At 50.9% G+C, this 15,555-nt stretch overlaps 1 protein-coding gene and 1 long non-coding RNA gene across 4 annotated transcripts; one reads left to right on the forward strand and one right to left on the reverse strand.

Annotated features, from left to right (window-relative positions):
* Positions 1-585: 585 nt before the first annotated feature.
* Eno2 (enolase 2) lies at positions 586-8,732 on the reverse strand. 3 transcript variants are annotated; one of them, XM_063237606.1, is made up of 12 exons: positions 8,546-8,732; positions 7,503-7,602; positions 7,030-7,125; positions 6,800-6,858; positions 6,504-6,573; positions 6,007-6,140; positions 5,601-5,823; positions 4,051-4,248; positions 2,565-2,766; positions 2,189-2,297; positions 1,879-1,937; positions 586-1,504 (listed from the first exon to the last, which is right to left on the reverse strand). In XM_063237606.1, the coding sequence occupies exons 2-12, from the start codon at positions 7,585-7,587 to the stop codon at positions 1,435-1,437; spliced, it is 1,305 nt and encodes a 434-aa protein (XP_063093676.1). In that variant the 5' UTR covers positions 7,588-7,602; positions 8,546-8,732; the 3' UTR covers positions 586-1,434. The 3 variants fall into 3 exon arrangements, with proteins under 3 accessions (XP_063093676.1, XP_063093677.1, XP_063093678.1); XM_063237607.1 differs by lacking the exon at positions 8,546-8,732 and adding an exon at positions 8,340-8,364; XM_063237608.1 differs by lacking the exon at positions 8,546-8,732 and adding an exon at positions 8,062-8,083.
* Positions 8,733-9,047: 315 nt separating this feature from the next.
* LOC101788781 (uncharacterized) lies at positions 9,048-15,504 on the forward strand. The gene is made up of 2 exons (XR_216158.4): positions 9,048-9,360; positions 13,238-15,504. It is a non-coding gene; the product is annotated as an uncharacterized LOC101788781 (long non-coding RNA).
* The last annotated feature ends 51 nt before the right edge of the window (positions 15,505-15,555 follow it).

A 15,555-nucleotide genomic window follows, 5' to 3' on the forward strand; every position in this document is an offset into this window, starting at 1 on the left:
ATGCCTTATCCGTGGTCAATGACCCTGGGAATCTGGAAACACTTTAGACCTCTTTTCTCCCAACCATATACATCATTTCTAGTTCCAGAGACTTCAAGATCCCAGGTTAAGAATGCCTAATTCGGGGCTGGGGATTTAGCTCAGCGGCCTAAGCGCCTGCCTTGCAAGTGTGCGGTCATGAGTTCGATCCCTGGTACAGATAAAAACGAAAAAGACAAAAAAGAATGCCTAATTGTGGGGACATGCCAACACTTGGAAAGCCAAGGCAAGAGGATTCATGGGAGTTCAAGGCCAGCCTGGGCTACAAAAGCCAATTCAAAGCCAGCCCACACTACATGGTGAAACTATCTCAAAACAAACAAAACAAGCCTGATTCTCCTGGATCATGGGTTCAGACCTGTTACTGAGGAGGAGGGGCCCCCATGGAGCCCACCTAGCCAGGTGGAGTGGGCAGTGCCATCATTGTGGCCACATTTATTTGGCTGATCTTCCCCTCCCCACTCTGATATCCAGTTACACCATCATCTGTGTCCTCCATCTTCTCTCCCCTCACATGCAGCAGGTAAGACTCCTCAGACATAAGAATGCACTGTGACTCAGACTTTAATAGTGGTGCTCATTTCAACGCCATAGTGGTGGTGGCAACTGTGGAACACGGCACAGGAGAGCGAGCAGCTGGAGGAGGAACAGAGAATCTAGGGCTGGGGAGAGAAAATAGAGGAGGAGCCCCCAGGCACACACCCCACTCTGCACCAGCCCAGGCTTCGGTTAACACAACACAACAGATGTTAAGGCTGTTCTTGATTACCCTTCCCAGGTCAGCAAAACCTCCCGCCCCTGCTCATTGTGGGATCACAGCCACATGACATATAAAGGCAGTCCCCTCAAGTCAGGCTTTCAGTTCCTATAGTTATAGGGAGATGAGTAATTAAAAGGATGAATGAAAAATAACTAGATAAATAACTAGATAAATAAATAAATAAATAAATAAATGCACTAAAGCCCTAGCTATGTATGACCACACACCCACCACACTCCACACAGTTCATGGCTCACACGCAACATGGAAGACACACAGGACAGGGGAGGCAGTGACACATGGTCCCACTCCCAACACCTCAACACGCCAGCCCAGAAGCTCCCATCACAGAAAGATGTCCTTCCACGGACCCTTTTACAAATCCTTGTTCCAGTCATTGAGGGAAGAGAATAGAAAGGGGAAATGCAAGGAATGGAACCCCAGAGGACAGGGCTCAGAGAGCAAAGAAGCAGGGCTTGGGTTCATGGAGAAGCAGCCAGAGCAGGTTAGTCAGGGGTTCTCCGTGCCCTGGGCTCAGGATGGGGATGGGGGTGAACTACCACAGCGCAGGACAGTGAGGAGGAGGTTCCAAGAGGCTGGGACAGAGGGTCCAAGTGTCCAGGCAAGTAGAGGGTTCACAGCACACTGGGGTTGCGGAAATTATGTCCAGCGAAGCGTGCTTCATCTCCCAGCTCTTCTTCAATTCTGAGAGAAGCAGAAAGAAGACAGGCTGCTGGAAGTGGAACAATGGACAACTTTTTGTATATGTGTGACTGTGTGTGCATGTTTGGTACTGGGGATTGCAGCCAGCAGTGTTGTGCCACAGGCCCAGTTGTTTGGTTTGGTTTAGTACTGGGGATTGAACAACCTTGCACTTGCCAGGCAGGCGCTTATGCTGCTAAGCTACATCCACAGCCTAGTTTTTGTTTCTGAGACAGGGTCTCACTGTGTAGTCCAGGCTGGTCTTGAACTTGCTTTGATCCTCCTGCCCCAGCCTCCCTCAGGGCTACAATTATAGGCATGGCAAATAAGGCTTTCAACTGCAGTGACTTTGGGTTCCCATTCCCCAATACCCTCACCTCATGAGCTGGTTGTACTTAGCCAGACGCTCAGAACGGCATGGGGCACCAGTCTTGATCTGAAATATTTCCAAAACAGAAGCAGCTCAGCAACTGTCACCTTCACCTTCAGAAAAGAAATCTCTTATGCTTTTTTTCCCCTCTGGAACTGGGGATAAGACCTAGGGCCTCCCACTGAACTATACCTCCAGCCCTGAAACCTGCTGTTGAAATTTGTTGATGCTCTCCAACAGCTGCAGGAGAGACCCACCTTAGCCTAGAACTCACCAATACCACCAAGACCCCCCTCCACTTTCAGGCTGCCCCTCACCTGACCAGTGCACAGCCCCACCACCAGGTCGGCAATGAAGGTGTCCTCGGTCTCCCCTGAGCGGTGACTCACCATGACCCCCCAGCCGTTCTCCTGTGCCAGCTTGCACCTGCAGCATACACCAGTCTGAGCTCTAGTGTGCACTCCAGAGCTTGCCCCGCCCCGCCCCGCCCCGCCCCGCCCCGCCCACCGTAGTCTGTGATGAGAAACATGGGGCATGGGCCCAGAACTGGGAGTACCGAGGACAGAGCTCAGAGAACAGGAAGGGGACTTGGGTCCCTCCCTGCTCCCTTCAGCAGCCCTGGGCAGAGTTGGCCTGGGAGAGCTTGAGAGAGCCTGCAGCAGTGGGGCCATGTAGAGGCCAACAGTTACTCACGCCTGGATGGCTTCAGTGACTGAGCCAATCTGGTTGACCTTGAGCAGCAGACAGTTACAGGCCTTTTCCTCCACTGCCCGCTCAATACGCTTTGGGTTGGTCACTGTCAGGTCATCACCCACGATCTGGATTCCTACATTGGCTGTGAACTTGGACCAGGCTGCCCAGTCATCCTGGTCAAATGGGTCCTCAATGGAGACCACTGCAGAAGAAGTGTGACAGACAGTCACCCTGCTTGAATCTCTGTTCAGGCAGGGATCCCCCACTTTGATTTTCTGAAATGTTGAGGTCACCTGACTAACAAAGCCTGCTCGTCCTTCCTCCACCCATTTTCCCCAAAATAAAATAAGCCTGCCCCAAATGCTTTTATTGCTTGTTTTTTGCCTTTTGAGACAGGGTCTCACCTTGTAGTGCAGGCTGACCTTCAACTTAATATGTAGGCCAGCCTGCTCTCCAACTAATTTTTTTAAAATCTTATTTGTTTTTGTTGGGTGTTTCATTTTTTGAGACAGGGTCTCGGCTCGCTATGTAATTCAGTCTGGGCCTATACTCGCTATGTAGTCTAGGCTACCCTTCAACTCGCAGGGACCTTCTTGCCTCAGCATCCCAAGTAGGATTACAGCCTGGTTTATGTAATTGCTTATTTCTGTTCTTTAATTTTTTGAGGGTCTGACTAAGTCACTAAGGTGCCTAGGTTGAGTTCAAAATTATAATCCTCCTGTGTCAGCTTCCCAGAGTGCTGGGATCACAGGCATGTACCCTACCCCACCCCACCAACTCCTGAGTCTTACTTCATAAACCTTCCAGTAACAAGAGTTCAGAACATTCCTGCAACCTCAATTTGCATTTTCCCATTCTCACTGCCAGGAAGCCCTTCCTGCTACAGTTTCTGCTTTTTCTTGCTCTGTCTCAGGAGAACAGAGCCCAGCTGTCTCCTCTCCTGGGAAGAAGCCCTGGGTAGACCTGGAGAGTATAGTTTAGTCCCTCTTCCGCCATCTTCTCTTTTACCTATCACTCACAGGCCCGTCCTGCAGCCACAGTTTTAATCAAAGATACTGAAATGCACTAATTCACCAGCCTGTCTCACTGTCCCTGGTTCCCACCCCAAGATCATGGGATCCCCTCTCCCCAAGATCCCAGTGGCAGACAGAAACTGAAGCATCACAGGGCTTTGCACATTCACACAATGTCCCGACTGCAGCAGGCGCCTTCACTCCTGCCCTACTCCTCAGGTTCCCTTCACACATTTCTACCTGTCAACTGAGTTGGTATCTACAAAGCTGAGTTTCCCCAGCAGGTCTGCCTGCCCTCCATCCACATCCCAGTTTTGTTTGTCTATTTGTTTGTTTTTGAGGGGGCAGGGTTGTTTTGAAACAGGATCTTGCTATGTGTGCAGGCTGGCCTCAAACTTACTACGTTAGCCCAGATTGTCCTTGAACTCACACCAGTCCTCCCACCTCAGCCTGCCCCACATCCCAGTTCTCACCAGGATAGTCCCTGACAAAGTCCTGGTAGAGCACGCCCAGCTGGTCCCCAGTGATGTATCGGGAAGGATCTGCTGGGGACTTGAAGTCCAAGTCATACTTCCCATCACGGTAAAACTCTGAGGCAGCAACATCCATGCCAATGACAATCTTCTCCGTGTAGCCAGCCTTATCGATGGCTTCCTTCACCAACTCCAAGGCTAAAGATGGAAGAAAATGAAATTGTAAGAAGGAGAGCATAGGAAAGGAAGAGGGAGAGAAAAGGAAGCGCAGGGTGGGGACCTGCTGCCAGGAGAGGAGTGGCTGTGCTGGTTGTTGGGCTGGTGCGGAGGTGTGGGGGAGGAAAAGAAGGGAACTATTTCTAACAGTCAGCATTTTTATTGGTATCATATCACCTAAGCATTTTACATATGTGGCCTCATTTCATCCTCACATTGGTAAAAGGCAGAAATTGTTATATTCCCATTTTACAGATAAGAAAAAGGAAGCACGGAGTTAAGTAAGGATGTTCAACACCCAGCTAGGTGTTGTGGCAAATGCCTATAATCTCATAGGCTGACAGAAGAGGATTGCTGTGTGTTTAAAGCCAGCCTGCGCTACATAGGGAGTTAAAGGCCAGTGTAAACTACATAGCAAGACTTTGTCGGGGGGCTGGGGATTTAGCTCAGCGGCCTAAGCGCCTGCCTTGCAAGCAGGCATTCGTGAGTTCAATCCCTGGTACCGATAAAAACGAAAAAGACTGTCTTTAAACAAGAAAAAAAAGATCATCACCCAGTAATTTATAACTCTTTAAGGTTCAAATAAACTCAGGCAAGTGACCACCTCAGAACTTTAGCCTTTCTTTTTTTTTTTTTTTTCTTTTTCTTTTTTATCAGTACCAGGGATCGAACTCATGACCACCTGCTTGCAAGGCAGGTGCTTATGCCGCTGAGCTAAATCCCCAGCCCTCCAGAACTTTAACCTTTCTTTGTTTTGCTGTCTAGAGATCAAATCCAGGGCTTCTAGTATGTTGGGCATGTGCTCTAACACTGTTTACACCTCAGTCACTTTGTTTTTGAGGCAAGGTCTTGCCAAGCTACCTAGGCTGGCCTTGAACTTGTAATTTTGCCTCAGCTGCCAGGTAGCCATGATTACAGGCACGTGCCACTACCCCTGGCAGGGAAACTTCACGGTTAAGTGGTTAAGTACTACCTCCCAGGGTGCAGGAAAATTAGCAATTTTAGAGGCAGTATACATTAGAAAAGGGTCCCCTAAGTTATGCTGCATTTCATCAAACTGAGGTGCCTATGGAGTTAAAAGAATAGGACACAGGTCACCTGGTCCATTTCCCAGGATCCCCAGGGACGCCAGTGAGAATTTACAGATGCTACCAGGTGTGGTTGGGCAGGCAAAAACCTGTCCTAGGTCAGCCTTTGAAGCTGATAGGCTTTGAAGCCAGCCCTGGTACCACCTGGGGTTCACAGGAGCCCAGGGATGCTTTACCCACGTTCCTCAGAACTCAGCAGAGTGCAACTGTCCTGTTGCCCTCACATAGCTTCTGAGTCAGCCTCACCCTCACTGTTCTCCAGGATGTTGGGAGCAAAGCCACCTTCATCCCCCACGTTGGTGGCATCCTTGCCATACTTGTCCTTGATGACCCCCTTGAGGGTATGGTAGACCTCAGCACCGAGCCGCATGGCATCCCGGAAGCTCTCAGCCCCCACAGGAAGGATCATGAACTCCTGCATGGCCAGCTTGTTTCCAGCATGGGAGCCACCATTGATCACATTGAAGGCCTGGGGAGCCACCATGGAACAAAGGTTAAGGGACCTTCCTTCCTGCCCCTGGGAGGGTTAACCCAGAGGTGTGGGTCCCCATCCTCCCTCTTCAACTACCCTGTTCACTTTCCCCCATCCTTGGTCATAAGGCTTCTTCCCCTCCCTCCCAATGAGAGAGGCCCAGGCAGGCACAGTGCTTACCGGCACAGGCAGGATGAGGTCTGAGTTCCCAGCCAGCTGAGCAATGTGGCGATAGAGAGGTAATTCCCGCTCAGCTGCCCCTGCCTTACACACAGCCAAGGACACACCCAGGATGGCATTAGCCCCAAATTTGGCTGCGAGATTACAGAAGAAGAAATGATCAAAAATGCCCCTCTTTCTGGTCCCTGCTTCCACCTGTATTCCCCAAAAAGAGCCTGTAAAGGAAGTCTCCTCTCACCACTCCATCCTTTCTGGGCTGCAAATAGCTGGGCAAGGGAGGAGAAGGGAAGGAAGTGATTGGGAAGGGCAGGAAGCTGCCCTCTTTCCAAACAACCCTCAAACTGTCTCTTGCCAACTCCCTCTTCTTTATGCTATAAAGAAATTCTTCCTTCAGTCTAATGTCACTGCTGCTCACCACAGGGCTTTGGGAGGAGGGAGGTCCCCAACACCAACACAGCCCCTGAAGTTCCCCTCACTTTTTCTTGGTTCCTGCTTACATTTATTCTCAGTCCCATCCAACTCCAGCATGAGATTATCCAGTTTCTCTTGCTCCACCACAGACAGACCCTGTGGACAGAATCTCCATCACCCAGGTCCAGGAGGAAGGCTGGACCCAAAGACATACAGATACCCATTGATCCTGGTCTGTGACAGCAGCCTATCAGTACAAGGGGATTGGAACTCCCATAGGAGCAGACAGCAGTAAGGAGTCTCTTTTCCCTCCCCCTCCTTCTCCCCTGGGGACTCCTTCCAGGATCCTGATTCTGTATCCCCAGCCTAGGGCGGGCCTCACTGAGCTCAGAAGGGCAGGTGCGATGGTGTTATTGATGTGGTCCACTGCCTTCAGGACACCTGGGGAGAGAGGGAGGCTGGCCAGTCAGGGGCAGGCAGGGGCAGGGTTAATCTGGGAGGGACAGGAAGAGGACAGCAAGGAAGGGGTAACACTACAAGAGGGCCAGGGACTGCAGGAAGTAAGGGCATGAGGCTGAGGGGTGGCAGAGGCTAGAGAAGAGAAGGCCTCACCTTTGCCTAAGTAACGCTGTTTGTCGCCATCTCTCAGTTCCAGGGCTTCATAGATACCAGTGGAAGCTCCACTGGGGACTGCAGCTCGGAAAAGACCTGAGAAATGTCACAGTGAGAAGGGGGAAGCCCACCCCCATACTCCACCTTACACACACACACACCTACACCTGAGCCAGCCACACTAGCAGTGGGCTTTTCATCCACCCAGCTGAGACTCTCAGGCACAAGTGGGAGCCCACAGAAGTGAAGCTATGACAGGCACACAAATGCACACACGCAGAGGCAGGGCACGTCTCCCACTAAACTGGAACACATGAAGCGCCCCCCCACACACACACACAGAGTCCAGCCTTGGGAGCCTGGCCCAGCCCTGTCCCTTGGGCTTAGAAGAAGGCCTCCCAGGCCTCCCCACCCCAGCCAGCCACAGCTGCAGCCTCAGCTCCGGACAGGCAAGTGGGAGCCCCAGTGCGTACCTTTGGCAGTGTGGAGGTCCACCTCCACCGTGGGGTTCCCACGGGAGTCTAGGATCTCCCGAGCCCAGATCTTCTCTATGGACATGATGGCTGGGGGTGTCTGGGGTGCAAGGGAAGAAAGGCAAAAGATAAGAGGCTTAGTGGGTGGAGCCTGAGTTCAGAGGGAGGGACCGATGACTGAGAAAGAGGTTACTGCAGTGGGTGGGGGTGGGGAGAAGCTGGTTGCAGTCGGCAGTAATAGAGGGGACCCCTCTTTCCCCTGGGGATAAGGTCAATGCAGTGAGGAAGGTGAGGTCACTGCAGTGGGGCACAGGTAGGTTCCAAAGACCACAAGATGGAGAACACCGCAGGGAGGAGGAGAGGGGCCTGGCAGAGGTAGCTTCGCCTGTGGTGGGGTCCCCGACTGCCCCAGAGCACCCGTAATGGTTGCCAGGCCGGAATTTTCCCCGGGAGCCAGGAAGAAGCCTGTCCTGCAGACCCCCATCCTATCTCAACTCAACATCACAGCCCGCCTAGCTCTGCCACTCTCTAGGGTCCCTCCTCTTTCCGAGACGCGTACTGCAGAGGAGTCTGGGGGCAGAGTCCTAGCGACAGGGTCCTGCTGGCCGGGACGGGCTGGGGGAGGATGAGGCCCAGTGCCCGGTGCCCCAGTGAGCCTCCGCTCCTTCCATGCCTTCCCCTGGCCGGGGAGGGGGGTGATGTGCGGATGCGTGGGAGAGGGAACTTCTAAAGGAAATCGGGGGGGGGGGGTCGAGAAAGGCAAGAGAAGACATTTCCCCAAATGCAAGGCAAAAAAGGACGTGCAGGGATGAAATGCAGAGCGCGGAGACACCGAACTTAGGAGCCGAAAGGCAGGACCGGTGAAGGCAGACGCGAAGGCGTAGACGGGCGGGGTGGAGAGGCGCGGACAGAGGAGCAGGTGTGGAGGGGAGGCCGAGGGCCGTGGCCTAGCAGGTGCGCAGCACCCCAGGGCGCGAGGCGCAAGACTGGGGCGGGGCTGGACGCGGCCAGGGAAGGGGGGCCCCGCCCCGGCTGGTCCTCACCTTGTTCAGAGCTGCAGGCTCTGCTGGCTGTGGCAGCGCAGGGAGGACTCGAGTGGCGGTGGCGGCAGATGCGGCTCCCGGCGCGGGCGGGCAGGGGGCGGCGCCTGCAGGGCTGTCGGGAGCATGTGACCCGGAGCCCCCGATGAGTCAGGAGCTGCCGGCGGAGGTGCACGTACGAGCCGGCTTGGGGGGCCGCGGGGGGGGGGCGACCGACGGGGCGGGGCAGTGGGGGGATGGGCTGAGGACTGCGGGCCCACGCGCGCTGGTAGCCGCGCCGGAAGCAATTGCAAGGAGACAGGTGCAGCCCCACACTAGTGATCCCATGCGGTGCCTCACAGACCGGGCTAAGTTCCAGAGTGTAGAGAGCGACGTGAGGGTCTCACTGCCGCCACCTCATTTCCTTTTTCCCTTGGGCGCCAACTGCATCTGCCTACATTACCCAAGATCCTCTCCTGTCTACCTCACGTACCGAAGGAGAGGCGGCCTACCAGAGATCACCACATAGCCTCTTCCTGTCCCACCAGCCCGCCCTTGGCCATAAAAGCTGCAACCTCTTACAGAATAAGCCAGACTTGATTGGGCTTTCTCAAGTTGTCTCCGCCTCTCTCTCCTCTTGTCATTTGCCCCCCCATTCCGTTCCTCCACCAGGTGAGACCCACGGATTGATCCCTGGGCCCGATCAAGTGGCTCCCAAACGTGGGGCTCCCGGGATAGGGGATTCAACGCGGGACCGTTCGTGAGAGCTGCAGCAACTACTCCGGACTCCGTCCCTGAGACCTGCGCGGGCGGCCGCCTGACGCCTCGCCTGAGTCACGGTAAGTGAACAAGTGAACGGCATCCACTTCCCCCTCACCTAACCACATGGGTCAAGCAGTAAGTGAACACGAATTGTTCGTGGGCGAGCTTAGTAAAGCCCTCAAGGTGAGAGGGGTAAAGGTTAAAACAAAGGAATTGTTACAGTACTTTCAATTTATTCATAAGATTTTCCTTTGGTTTCCTTTAGAAGGCTCTATAGATTCTTTTTTTTTTTTTTTTTTTAAACTTTTTATCGGTACTAGGGATCGAACTCACGACTGCCTGCTTGCAAGGCAGGTGCTTATGCCGCTGAGCTAAATCCCCAGCCCCTGGCTCTATAGATTCTAAAAGATGGGAAAGAGTAGGTGATGCTTTAAAAGATTACTATAGGGTTTTTGGCCCCAAAATATTCCGGTGATCACCTTCACCTACTGGAATTTAATTTCGGAATTACTTGTTTCGCGTCACTCAGATACTCAAATCGAGACCCAAGTTAAATTACAAGAGAAAGGCTCATTTTACAGCGTCAAACCTTACAGATGGGCCCCCCAAATCCTGTCCCTAAGATGGCAACCATATCTGATCCATCACCTGGCACCCTTAAAATGACGACCACAACATGGCGCCTTCAAGATGGTGTTCCAGGTAACAGAAAATACAGTACCGGGGGCTGGGGATTTAGCTCAGTGGCATAAGCGCCTGCCTTGCAAGCAGGCAGTTGTGAGTTCGATCCCCGGTACCAATAAAAAAGAAAAAGACAAAAGAGAAATAAAAAAAAAAGAAAGAAAATACAGTACCCCCACAAAATGGCACCGGGCTGGCCCCACAGGTCATCAGGACTCACACACCATTCACAGTGGCTGCCTTAAAAGAGCTAAAAAACAGCAGTCACCCAATATGGGCCCACAGCCACCTTTACACTTGCTGTTTTAGACTCTTATGACCCAAGGCTGGATTATCCCAAATGAGTGGAAGGTAAGATCAAGAAGGTAATCAGGGACACATACAGCCTTACGTTGTCACAGGGCTACCCCTTAATTTGTGGGGTAGAGATTTATTGACTCAAATGGGAATGATCATGGGCAGCCCTAATAGTATAGTCACAGCATAAATGCTCAAAAGCAGATTTCTCCCAAATCAAGGTCTGGGGAAACTAGGCACAGGCATTAAAGCCCCTATCTCCCCTGTTCCCAACCTAACAAAAGCTGGTTTAGGCCATTTTCAATAGGGGTCATTGACACTCCTGCGGCCTGTGCAAAAGAGATTACCTGGTTATCAGATAAACCTGTTTGGGTCAATCAATAGCCCCTTACCTCTGAAAAACTCAGCCGCACAACAGCTGGTGCAGGACTAGTTAGATGCAAGCCACATTGTTCCTAGTGATTCCCTCTGGAACACACCTATTTTTGTCATTTGAAAAAAGTCAGGAAAATGGAGGCTACTACAAGACCTCAGGGCAATAAACAAGACCATGGTTTTAATGGGGCCCTTACAACCAGGCCTCCCTTCACTCAGTGCCATCCCCCTAGGGTTTTTTTAAATTGTTATAGATCTTAAAGATTGCTTTTTTTTCTATTCCCTTACACCCCAATGACCAAAAACGCTTTGCCTTTAGCCTTCCCTCGGTTAATTTCACAGCCCCTATGCAAAGATTTCAGTGGCAAGTCCTCCCACAAGGGATGGCTAACTCTCCTACATTATGCCAGTCTTATGTTGCTACCACAATACAGCCAATCCAAGATCAATGGCCAAATATATATATCATTCATTATATGGATGACATTCTCCTAGCAAGAGATGACCAAAACCAAACCTTACAATGTTTCCAGGCACTACAAGCTGCTCTGCAAAAGGCTGGACTTCAAATAGCTCCTGACAAGGTCCAGCTCACTGAACCGTATACATACTTGGGTTTTCAGCTACAAGGCACTCAGATATTCTCTCCAAAGCCTCAACTTAGACTTGATGGCCTCAAGACACTTAATGATTTCCAAAAACTCCTAGGGGACATCAGTTGGCTCTTGCCTTATTTAAAATTAACCAAACATGACTTATATCCCCTCTACGAAATTCTTTGGGGAAACTCTGACCCAACCTCACCCCGTGAACTTACACCTAGTGCCAGAAGAGCACTTAATAGGGTAGAGGAGGCTATTGCCCAACAAACAGTCTCTTTCATGGATTATAGTAAACCTTTACAGTTCCTCATTTTTAACACAAAGCTCTGTCCTACAGCAGTGTTCTGGCAACAAGCTCCCCTTATGTGGGTCCATTTAGTTCCTCCACCAGGTGAGACCCACGGATTGATCCGCGGGCCGGATCAAGTGGCTCCCAAAAAAGACACTCCTGCCTTATTTTCAAGCTGTCTCAGACCTTATAGTTCAGGGTAGAAAACAAGGAAAATGCTACTTTGGCAGGGAACCAGACACTATCATTCTGCCTTTCACAAAGGATCAAATAGACCGGTTGCTTCAAACTACTGAAGAATGGCCAATTGCCTTGGCTTTCCTCTCAGGGACCGTTGATAATCATTACCCCCCCCCAAACAAATTAATTGATTTTGCCAACCGCCATGCATTTATTTTTCCAAAGATCACTGCTTCGCAGCCCCTTCCTGGCGCCCTGGTACTTTTCACTGATGGCTCCTCCTCAGGCAAAGCTGCATATGCCCTCCAAGACGATACCTTTACCTTTCAGACAGATGCCTCCTCGGCTTAGCTAGCAGAGCTACAAGCTATACTCACAGTATTTGCCACATACCCTGACCAACCTTTCAATAATATACTGATAGTGCTTAACTTGCTCAATCAGAAACAGTTCCTATTATCCATCATGCCTCCCCAGCAGCAACCCTGTTTCGACAGTTACAAGATTACATATGGCTCCACCGTCATAAATTTTTTATTGGTCACCTGCGGGCCCATTCAAACCTCCCTGGGCCTCTTACACGAGGAAATCATTTGACCAATCTGGCAACACGCCCACAGGCCTTTCTGGTTGATGATCCACCCACACATAACTCCAATGTGTCTAAGGCTGAGTGAGCTCACCAGTTACATCATCTCAAAGCCCAGACTCTTCGCCTTTTTTCATCACATTACCCGCGAACAGGCCAGACAAATTGTCAAAAACTGCCCCTCATGTGCAGTTCATCTCCCTGTTCAACATCTCGGAGTAAATCCCAAGGGCCTAATCCCAAATGCCCTGTGGCAGATGGATGTTACCCATATCCCAGAGTTTGGCAACCTCAAATATGTCCATGTAAACATTGATACATACAGTGGTTTTATTTTCGTCACCCTCCAAACCAGAGAGGCTACCAAACATGTCATTGCCCATATGTTGTCAGCTCTGTCAGTGCTTGGTAGCCCTCAACAACTCAAAACAGATAATGGCCCTGGATATACCAGTAACTCCTTTGCTCAATTTTGCAAGTGCCTTAATATTCTACACACCACAGGCATCCCTTACAATCCACAGGGACAAGGCATTGTTGAACGTGCCCATTGCTCTCTCAAGGTTACCATAGACAAAATAAAAGGGGGAATATGGTACCCAACCAAGGGGACCCTCAGAAATATCCTTTTACATGCCCTTTTCATCTTAAATTTTCTAACCCTGGATGCCTCAGGCCGCTCCGCAGCATCCCATTTTTGGCATACACAGACTCAGACCCGTTTTGCATCCGTTCTGTGGAGAGACCCCCTAACTAATTCATGGAATGGGCCTGACCCTGTCCTCATATGGGGACGAGGCACCAGATGGTTGCTTGAACGTCTTGTAAAACAGGTAAATGGCACTTGTGACATTCAAGAGTAACAAATCAACACAAAACTCCCACGCGCCCAGGGGCAATACTGCCTCCTGAGGTTCTTCCTCCTGTGTGTTCTCTTACAGACAATGTTGGCTTTCGTGTAGATCACTGTCGGACTCCTAATGCAACTACATCTGACAAAAGAACACAGTGACCCACATCAGCCCTGGAAGTGGACTCTCAGATATTAGGAAGACCATAAGGTTGTCACTACCTGAACAGGATCAGGAAACCCAAACTTTAAAGCCTATTCCTGTGACCTTGGTCCTACAGACCCATGCCTCAACTTAATACCCGTATACGTTTGCCCTGCTTCCACCGGGGGTAGAACATACTGCAGTTACCTGGGACACTCTTATTGTGCCTATTGGGGCTGCAAAACCGCAGCGACAGGCTGAACCCCCTCTATTCGTGACAAAGACCTCCAATTAGGATGGTGGCCACAGGGGTACAAACCATTTGATTGGTGGTATGGGGGAGTAGTGACCTGTCAATACCTAGAAATCAATGTCACCACACCCAGTGACCCCAGCTGGCTACAGGGACAAACCTGGGGTTTTCGATATTATGAAAAAAGCACAGACAGGGGAGGCCTTATTTGCATAAAAAAAAGAGCCACTACCCTTACCTCCTGTGAAAGTGGGCCCAAAATAAAGCCCTTAACCCAAAGTCAGGCGCCCCCGCTAAAGCCCCCAACCCACCAAGGGCCCACAATCCCCAAGCCAAATCCCCACCAACTATTCAAGCTCCCACTTTAACCACCCCCCCCAACATTTCCCCACCCAAGGACTCCACTCATCCTTCAGGTTCTAACCTCTGACTTAATTTCAGGAGCCTATCATGCTTTAAATCTAACACAGCCTAATCTGACCCAGTCTTGCTGGTTATGCTTGGCCACCCCTCCCCCATGTTACGAGGGAAAGGCACTCAACACGACCTTCGCTACGTCCTCTGACGCGAGCGCCTGCTATTGGACCGTCCACAATAAAATAACCCTCCCCGACATCTCTGGACAGGGTACCTGTCTTGGTAGGAAAGACCACTGGCCCCAACAACAAAGAAAACTATGTGCTCGATTTCATACAAATTTCCCTAGCAATCAATACCATATCCCACCCCAAGGAACATTTTGGGCCTGTAATACTGGCCTCTCTTTCTGCATATCAACTAATGTTTTTAACCAGTCGGCTGACTTTTGCATTCTTGTCTAGGTCCTTCCCCTGGACAAAATGGTATAATTTACCATTCTGACAATCTCTTTTTCCAGGATTTACAAGGCACTTACAGAGTCAAAAGAGAACCCGTGTCCCTAACCTTGGCTGCGCTGCTAGGGCTGGGGGTTGTGGCGGGGGTGGGGACAGGAACTGCAGCACTGGTAGTACAAGAGGCCCGCTTGTCCCAACAACAGGTGGCCATAGACCAAGACCTAAAAGAAATAGAGACATCTATAACAGCCCTACAAAAGTCCTTAACATCTTTATCTGAACTAGTCCTACAAAATAGAAGAGGACTAGACCTCCTATTTCTAAAGGAGGGTGGTCTATGCGCTGCCCTCAAAGAAGAATGTTGCTTTTATGCAGACCACTCAGGAGTTGTCAAAGACTCCATGACCAAATTAAGAGAACGCCTCAAAAATAGAGAAAGCGCCTCAGAGAAGACACCGTCTCCTCCATGTGGGGAGGCCTTTTTCCCTATTATCACCCCCCTATTAGGACCACTAGCTGCCTTATTGCTGCTTGTCACTGTAGGCACTTGGATCTTTCAGAGGATCATGACGATCATAAATAGGATAGATGCATTCATGGCAAAACCCATTCAGGTACATTATCATCAGCTGGAGGTGGCAGAGCGACAGACATATCGGGAAATGACACCCGCTAGTGGCCCATAACAGTGTGGTCCCAATGCCTTGAGGCACTGGACAGGCAGCCAAAGACGGCAACTTGGACATTTATGTCATACCACTGGCCGCCTAAGACAGGCTCAGGACCAACTGCTGTCCTGTAAGCCCACGACAGGTAAGGTCTGGTTGGGTTCTTTCGAGAGGTCCACGACCTAAGACAGGTGCTGTCCTCACAAGGCTTGCCATGCTCCTAAGCTTATAGAATAAAAAGGGAGGAGATGTAGAGAGCAGGGTGATGATCTCACTGCCGCCACCTCATTTCCTTTTCCCTTGGGTGCCAACTACATCTGCCTACATTACCCAAGAGCCTCTCCTGTCTACCTCACCCAAACGAGACGGCTGCCTACCAGAGATCACCACATAGCCTCTTCCTGTCCCACTAGCCCGCCCTTGGCCCATAAAAGCTGCAACCTCTTCCTGAATAAATGAGATTTGATTGGACTTCAACTTGTCTCCGTCTCTCTCTCTCCTCTTGTCCTTTGCCCCCCCCCCAATCCC

Source organism: Cavia porcellus, unplaced genomic scaffold (assembly GCF_034190915.1).
Source record: "Cavia porcellus strain 051 isolate PalLab524CR breed Dunkin Hartley unplaced genomic scaffold, mCavPor4.1 scaffold_27, whole genome shotgun sequence".
NCBI classification, from domain to species: domain Eukaryota; kingdom Metazoa; phylum Chordata; class Mammalia; order Rodentia; family Caviidae; genus Cavia; species Cavia porcellus.